Raw genomic sequence first — 8,603 nt, 5'->3', positions numbered from 1 at the left:
GAAACTCATAGTATTTTAAGAAAATAAAAACACATAACAAATTTGAGGTTGATCTCAATTCAGTGATATGCTCAAAGTGATTCAAGTGATTTTGAGCCATTTGCCATATACTGAGTTCAGTTTTCTGAAATGCTGTCAATGCTAACAACTTGTAAATCATGTGCTACTCTTTAATGTAATTTAGAGACCTGAATTAAGTATATGTAATTTGTCTTTGTGCATATGGGTAGGCCAGTATTCCTTAACCAGACTCCAAAGACTTTGCAGAATGATGGCACCCAAGCTATTGTTATCTAATGCCACATAAAAGAAAGTTAAGCACAGGCTTTTATAAAAATTGCCTCATTCTTGGTGACCGTAATTTTTTCTATTCTCCACAGGTAGGTGTCATTTTTTTATATTATGTCCACTTAAGGGAAAACTTTAATAAGTATTTCTACCTCCTGCAAGCACTGTCACAAATTTGAAGACCAAGTTCACGTTCAGCAAAAGAGTGGGGTTATTACTGAGTTAGGATTTTTTTTTTTTGATTGATTGATACTGGTAAGAACTTGTAGCTGCTTTTTATAGCAATGTGCTTCCTTGAAGGTTTAAACTGACACTCCCTTTCCTGATAAATTTATTCTTCAGAAATTCCTTACTATGCTATTACCATTACACAGAGGTAGGTCATGGTTGTGTGGTTTTTTTGAAAAGTAGAGCTGTGGTCAGATACCAGCTCCTCACAGAATATAACCTTGTTGCCTTGAATTGTCAGTGGCAGCTATAACATAATCCAGGGAAATTTTTTCTTATTTTCTGCTTTTACTTCTCATCATGGTTTAACCCTGGCTGGCAACTCAGCCCCATGCAGCTGCTTGCTCATTCCCACCCCCCCGCCCCCGGTGGGATGGGGAGAGAATTGAAAGAGTAAAAGTGAGAAAACTCGTGGGCTGAGATAAAGGCAGTTTAATAGGGAACACAAAAGCCGCGCATGCAAGGAAAGCAAAGCAAGGAATTCATTCCCGGCTGGCCTGGCTGTGCCCCATCCCAGCTTCTTGTGCCCCTCAGCCTCCTTGCTGGTGGGGTGGGGTGAGGAGCAGGAAAGACCTTGACTCTGTGTCAGCCCTGCTCAGCAGTAACAAAAACATCCCTGTGGTATCAACGCTGTTTCCAGCACAAATCCAAATCATAGCCCCATATCAGCTACTGTGAAGAAAATTAACTCTATCCCAGCCCAAACCAGCACACCTCTTTCTGTCCTCGGGGAGCTGGGAGGAGGTAGGGAGACAGTGGCATCACCACTGTGACTCCTAGCTGAGGCAGAACAGACCAGTTGCACTTCACAGTGACATCCCACGACTGCACTTCAGTGATACCACAGCCATCATTTGGAGGAACAAAGGTAGTGAAAAACATGCTGGTATATTGCTATTTTGGTAAAATAATTAATGGCTCTGTCAAGACACTGTATTTGTGTTTGTAGGCAAATTTCTGTCCTTTCAGGCCCTGCTCTTTTTAAGCACGTAATCTTCCAGCCTTTCCTTTCCAACCTTCAAAATCTTTTTTATCTGGAGTAGAGCGATATATCCATCTGTTCAAAATGTGGTATGAGCTGGCAGAGAAATATCCAACTTTGAGTGTGAAAGTTCAAGAGGAGGTCTTCGTGTATAAAGCAAAGAGAATCAAAGTCTCTCCTGGCTGTCAGGCAGATATTTGGAAAACGTTCAGCTCATGCCTATTATTGCTGTTCCGCACATTGCCTTTCTCTCTCTGATCAGAACTCCAGGATAACTCTTGATATGAAGGATGAAGGGTTTAGCCTGTGTCTCTCACTGGCTGTGCTGAAAATGTAATGGTGAAAATATATATGTTCCTGGGTTTGCTAGCTCCAGAACTATGTGAAAATCAATGAGCAATTGTGAGTGACTTTCCAAAGAAATATGGGAATGATGACAAATGGAAAAAAAAATAGTTGGCCACTGCCATTCACGTTAGCAGAAATTACTAACATTACTAATGTCTCTTGTTCATAGATCACCTCACTTGTGACTCTGCAGCTGTTGTCCATGGTTGACCATAATGACCAGCTTGATGGACCACGATACAAATGTACTGTATCTCTGGACTTCATCAGAGCTATCGCCCGGTGAGCCTATTAGAGATCATTTACTGTTGTATTTGCTGTCTTGAAAGAGACTTCAAAACCAGTATTTGCTCAGTCATTAATGCTCTGCAGACCAGACCAGAAATCTATGGATGTTTATGAAGAATGGGTGAATGAGTCTTATCTCAAGTTCAACACTTCTCATAAATAAGTTTAGCCCAATTCTGTTTTGGAAAAAAAAATTAGCTTACAGTGGCAATATATGTTACAGTAACATACTGTCTTTGTCTTGATAAAGGTCAGGGACTTCATGTGAAAATACTGCTCTAAAATGTCAGTCCATTTCATTACCAAAAGGCACATTATGGTATTTGAATCTGAAATGATATTTAGTTCTTAACAGTGGTTATAGCACATATGATATAAAAACTACATAGATTATAAGAATTCTTCCACATAGTCTATCTTGTATGATCTGTAGTTGATACAAACTAATTCAATGAGTGTAGGTACCTCAGCGGCTCTGTTCATTCAGAGCTTTCTAGTTTTGGAGTCTGAGAACAGTTCCAGATCCATCAGGAGACATGATGATTAATTACAGACAGAAATGTATGCAACACATAGGCAACAATAAAGCCTATGTCTTATTTTTATGAAATGCCAACAGCATTACCTCACACCTGTTGCTGCAGCCAGCTTATTAGCAGGTCTTGGATAAAGAAGTCTGTAGTCAGAACAGAGCCCAGAAATGATATGTAGCGAAAAGGAGGAGAAACGTTCTCAAGGCCAGCTCTTCTCTGTAATGTGGGACTTCAGAGGAATCTGTGGTGTAGACTGTATCCCATGACCTCAGTGCATATATTGCTTTCCTGAGCTATTAAATGTCCAAAAGTTTTGTCAGTAAACCCCACAGACACACTAATTTCAATTTGCAGTTGGGCAGGCCATAGAATGAAACTTCATCTGGTTCAGGCCTGGCTGGACCTCACTGCCAGGACCGCCATGGCTTCGTTATGTCAGTTTGCTATTCCTAGCAATAAACTCACTCGTGAATGATGCCCTGAAAAAGCTCCCACTGGTACCAAGTACAGCAGACCATCTGCTCAGCAACATGGATCGTTGTGTGTGCAGACATCCCCAAGCTCTTGTCTCTGCTTTGACTCCTACAGTGAGTGCAGAGACCAGTTCATAAATTCTGTACTGACTATGAGGGCCCTTGAATTAAAATACTTGAAATGACAGCCCTGTCCTTGCAACTTTAATGTCTTTAGAAGTTTTATTGACTGCATTGAAGTTGCCAGAGGGTAGAGATTTTTCTAAACAGGACCAAAACTTGCGCTCTGCAGCTCATGCTTACCAGAGAAAGTAGTCATCAGAGATGCTGCCACTTCAAATCTCAGTGTGTGATACAGTGCTTTCCTTTAGGAAAGTCCTGACTGACTTTTCCTAGATGTTATGAGGAAGAAAGCACTCTTTTTTTTTTTCCCCCCCAAGTAGTTGGGAAGTGTTTATATGCTGTATAGATAGGGCCATTTAAATGACCTGGCAGATATTAAAGTTGGCCTGTTCTTTCTCATGTTCTCTTTTTTTTTTTAATTGCTTTGCTCCTTTGTTCCACTTCTTTTATTAAGTATTTTTTTACCAACCCACAGTCTTTGTTAATTCTTTAAGGACAATCCATAGATAAGATACAAGGTTTCATGAACCCATGATAAATGGGTTTCTCTCATGTCTTGATGGGGGGGTGAAGCTACAGGGCGAAGGCATGATCTTCTGTTAAGATATTTCAATTGTTGGCTGTGCCTGTAGTTCTTAACCACACATGGGGAGGTTGTATCTATTGCAGAGAAGGAGCTACTTTGCCATTTCAACAAAATAAACTGCAAGTAAGCAGCCAATCTCCTGGTTCTTTTTTCTGTTACTGTAATACTACTAAAATGAGTTTGTTAGTCATTAAAATCCTCAGATACCTCAGCCTTGTTCCCATCTCAGCCTTTCTGCTTAGCATATTTCCTAATGGAAGGTTGAAGAGTGCAAAGAGCAGGACAGAAAATGATGCTCTCTCCCACTCCCATTCAAGCTGTTCAGATTGTAATTTCATTTTCCTTTCTGAAGAAAAAGTGAAGTTCACTTTTTTTTTTTAAAAACAAAAGCCACCTGGTTTTGGAAAAGAGTAGAAAACGTCTGCTTGGCTTTTAGTGTGATAACTGCTGGCCATGCACAGTCTTTCTGTTTAATACCACAGAACCTCTTGTCTGTCTCTGTTCCATTGCATATATTCAGTCTTTGCAGAGATATCCTCATGCTTTTTACGTATTTACACATTTGGCTGGAGATAAGGTTTGACGTTTCTTTGTTGGAAATTTTTAATTTCTGTTTTAAGAATTTCAGACCTAAGTTCATCATTTTTCTGTAGCTGAAATAGGAATCTCTTAATGTTTGATGAATGTAATGGATCTTTTAATGTAGTCTCTAATGATCCTGGTAGTTACAACAGGACAATTGTGTTTCACTTAGTTGATAAGGTCAGCATTGTTAGGGGAGTGATTTTGTTTCTGTGGAAAGCGTTATAACTAAAGCACTTCTCTTGAGTGACACAATGTCGTGCGAGTCTTACGGTGGCAGTTGATTTCTTTAATTTTGTCACTGGATTATTAAGTAGACTCAAACACAGCATTTCCTGGGGATTCCTGAACTTTTTCTCTGCCCAGTATGATGTTTTATAGAAACTTTTTGAAAAGTGGGTTACAGAATGATGCGTGAAGAGAGAATATTAAATGATTGTAGTCTAACAAATAAGACATTGAGCCAGTTAATCTCACTTAGCATTGTGAGTGGTTATTTTTGCATCATTGAATACTTTTAAAAAAAACTTTTAATTTTATACTTGTCATTATATGCAGTAATTTGAGTTATTTATTCAAACAGTAAACCCCAAGTCTGAGTGTTAGATTGTATAGCAGAATGAGTTTAGAGACAAAAAAGTAATTATATGTTTTATTCTACTGCTGTTTCATTCTGCCTGCCATTAAAGTACAAAAGTATACATTAAAATCTTCTATCCCATTGAGTGGCATTCTTGGATTTTTCAAATTTAGCTATGAACATGGGTCAACTAGTGTCAAGACTGAAAGAACGCAGACTGCAAATGAGTACAGATGAAGGAGTTGCGTAGTACGTGCTAAAACAGGTGGTTTTGAAGACGAACAAAACATTCAATAGCATAAAAGATTGCTGCTTTGCATCACCAACTAGAGTATCATGTTTACCATATGAAAATTTGTTTATTAATTTTGATATATTTTTACTGCTTAATGATTGAAATAAGAATTTTCCAGTTTACACTAGAAAGCTGCTTTATTTATTTTTTAGAATTTGAAAAATCTTAAATAATCAGAAAACAGGTGCTGTAAATAACACTAGAAGTTCAAAAATTCATTTATCCTTGATTGCATTTCCTTTGGCGATAGCGCTTGATTTCAATTGTGCAGCATGTCCCGCATGTGCTGTCTCCAAACAGGTTAAAGTCTTAGCACAGTTAAGATGATTGCTCTAATATACTGTGTTTTTGTTTATAGGACTGTGAACTTCGACATAATTAAGTACTTGTACGATTTCTTGTGAAAACAAGCTTCCCAGCCATATGGACACTGTGACAATGACTAAGGCAAGCTGTGTTCATCTCTCTACTTAGCTGGCCAGAAAGAAGAGTATTTTGGCTCTTTTGGATTTGTCCAAACAGGTGCTGGCCCAGCATGGAACCTGATGAAAATACTCTGATTGGTCTGGGTGGATCTGAGCAGAGGACTATTTACCAGGGACCCTGGAGTATTTGGAAGCAATGTGTTAATTATAAACAGCAGGGTTTGAGCACAATCTGTTCTACTCTTAATGATGTTATCTTAACACTGAAATTGCCTGAAACCCATTTACTTAGGACTGCATTTTGCTCTATGAACTCTCCCCAGTGCTTTGAACATGGCAGCAGCCCTTGTTTGTATGCCCAGTCTTTTCACTTCCTCTCCACAGGAATCTTTGCGATTGCCTGCCAAGGCAGCTTTTCCTGAGGCCACCATTTTAGGAGAGCGGAGTAGCAAAATATAATAAACATAAGAACATATTTAAAATCAAGCTGGTTATAAATCCTTCTTTCTCTTCGGTTGTATGCAGGCAGACTGTTACACTGTTATATGGAGATCACGATGATAGGAAACTCCCAATTGATCACTGTACTGTCTTTTTTCAGACCATTCATAAATGTTGACTATGAATCAATTTTAACAAAGCTTTATTTTAAAAAATCACTGATTCTTAAAGTTCCATCCTGATGTCAAACTTGAAAATTTTTATTTTTGTTTAAACATTTTATAGTCCTTTTATGCTCATCCGGTTATATTAAGTGCTAAATGTGATGCTGTTTGGAATGAATGTACTTCAAGATGCAGACTGTGTAAATGGCTTTTCTAACAGTGTCTGTCCTGTAGAGGAGGATGGCGCCACGGCCTTTCCATCAGAAAGGGAGAAATTCAACAGGTGACAGAGTATTCCTGCAGCAGTTCCCCAAAAGAGGCAGAACAGTGAATAATCGATGTGGTGCTACAACACAAAACTTCAGCTTTGGAGATACATGATGGAACATATTTGTCTCCGGTTTACAAGTAGAGGATTCCCAGCTGCCACTACCTTTATGGGGTATTAAAATCCCCTGGTCCAGTTTGAGATTATTGTCTTCACGAATCTGAAGATTTCTGTCACCTGCCCTGTTACTCAAAAGTTTTACTCCTGAATGCTGGCCTTTGACCGTTGGACAGTACAAGACCGTGCCATGTCCTGTGTTGACCATTATGTTTTTTTCCAAGGAAAAATCATCATTCTTTCCCTGCCTTGCTCTGGTATTGGAAATGGTGAAATACCCTGAACATGTGTAGCTTTTGTTTTGTTTTGTTTTTCCTTTTGTTTTTTCCCAATTGTGGGTGTGTAGCCAGGGTTATGGATTCAGACCCAAATGAACGAGTTCCAGGTGAATCTAAGCGACAAAAGCCACTTTCAGGCCAAGCTGTCACTTCCTCCCCAGGAGAGCGTGAAAGGGCAGCAATGAGTCATCTCCGTGATCCCTTTTCCTTCCTACGGCCAAGCAGAATCAAACCCTGCACCTGCCCATGAGGTGGCAACATTTGTCACACTTACTGAAGTGCTTGCATGCAAATACATGACCTGTTTCAAAATGTTTACTACCTGCTTTTGTTTTTACTAATAAAAAATTACGTAAGGTGAACTTGGGGCTAACCTTCACAGCGTCTTCCCCTTTTGGAGCTGGTGCTGGGCTGAGCTCAGCTCTTGTGCCTGCCTGTATCCTGCATCCTGTATGACTGCCTAGGGCTGAAACTTGGAGAAAAAAGGTTTGAGGTGTTCATACACATAAACTAGTCCATGTAAAGCAACAGTGTTGCTTGGCAGTGTTAGGTTAATGGTTGGACTTAATGATCTTAAAGGTCTCTTCCAACCTAAACGATTCTATGATTCTAACAGCAATACATCATAGGTTTTTGTGGCATCTGGTCTGGATCACAATTTGATGTATGAAACATGATGGGATGGATACTACTTTATTAAGTGCCACAACTCTTGAGTCACAAAATTTCAAAACCTCTGCAGCCAACCTTGTTTACAGCTTTCAGCAAAGTGGGGCAGGGCAGCACTGCTGGGGAGGGACAGTGCCTGCTTGTGAAGCTCCCGCTTAGTGGCAGTCAGGATGGCTGAAAACCTTAGCACCTACCAAGCAGAAGTAAGAAGTTCTTCTTTGGGGAGCTTTACTACCAACAGCAAGTTGTGAATAATACCACACTTCCACTCAACCCTCATGAAAATACCACAAATACTCAAAAGTAGTTCCAGATATACACGTTAAGAGAATACATGGAGAGCATAGGAGACAGCTTTACAGGTAGCCCTGTATATGGATGCACAATAAATTTGGTCACGTTAGAGATGTATTCAGACAACATTCATGTCTGATTTCCTATGGGAAAGAAATTATTAGGCTGTTTACCAGTTGGCTTAGTACATGGCCATTTCAGGAATATTTCTAATGCTGCTTATGATGGGGGTTGATGAGAGAGGAGATGCGGAGTCAAAGGTTTCAAACAGAAAAAGAAGAACCAAGCATAATGGCCTTTTGCTCTAGTATAATAGCCACTTGGCCCAAGCTCAGGATTGTATGGTTAAATTAATTCCAGAGCCTTAGTTTTTCAACAGTATGGATCCATAAACACATGTAGTTACTTGTGAACAGCACTTATAGAAATGCACTGTATTGGTTGTTTTAATGTTGGAATTCAATTGCTAATCAGAAATGAGCTCATAAACATGCATAAATTCATTTTCTTTTTACTGTTGCCCTAGCTTTTCTAGAAAGAGACAAAGACCAGAACCAGTTCAAGACTTAATTGCCTATAGCTGCTAGACAGGCAATACAGGTGGAGAGGAGTAAATATGCCATATTTCAGAACTCGTGTTT

At 39.5% G+C, this 8,603-nt stretch overlaps 1 protein-coding gene across 1 annotated transcript in view; it reads left to right on the top strand.

The window, feature by feature from the left end:
- Window positions 1-6,714, top strand: part of ORC5 (origin recognition complex subunit 5) — a 74,695-nt gene extending 67,981 nt beyond the window's left edge. Inside the window, exons 15-16 of the mRNA XM_035896876.1 lie at window positions 2,016-2,128; window positions 5,665-6,714. Coding sequence (XP_035752769.1) covers window positions 2,016-2,128; window positions 5,665-5,710 — 159 coding nt within the window. The 3' untranslated portion in view covers window positions 5,711-6,714. The remainder of the gene's footprint in view (window positions 1-2,015; window positions 2,129-5,664) is intronic.
- Window positions 6,715-8,603: the final 1,889 nt, after the last annotated feature.

The sequence above is a fragment of the Egretta garzetta genome, unplaced genomic scaffold, assembly GCF_000687185.1.
Source record: "Egretta garzetta isolate BGI_Z169 unplaced genomic scaffold, ASM68718v1 scaffold156, whole genome shotgun sequence".
NCBI classification, from domain to species: domain Eukaryota; kingdom Metazoa; phylum Chordata; class Aves; order Pelecaniformes; family Ardeidae; genus Egretta; species Egretta garzetta.
The sequence above is the reverse complement of the archived record's forward strand: the minus strand, read 5'-3'. Positions and strand labels throughout refer to the sequence as shown.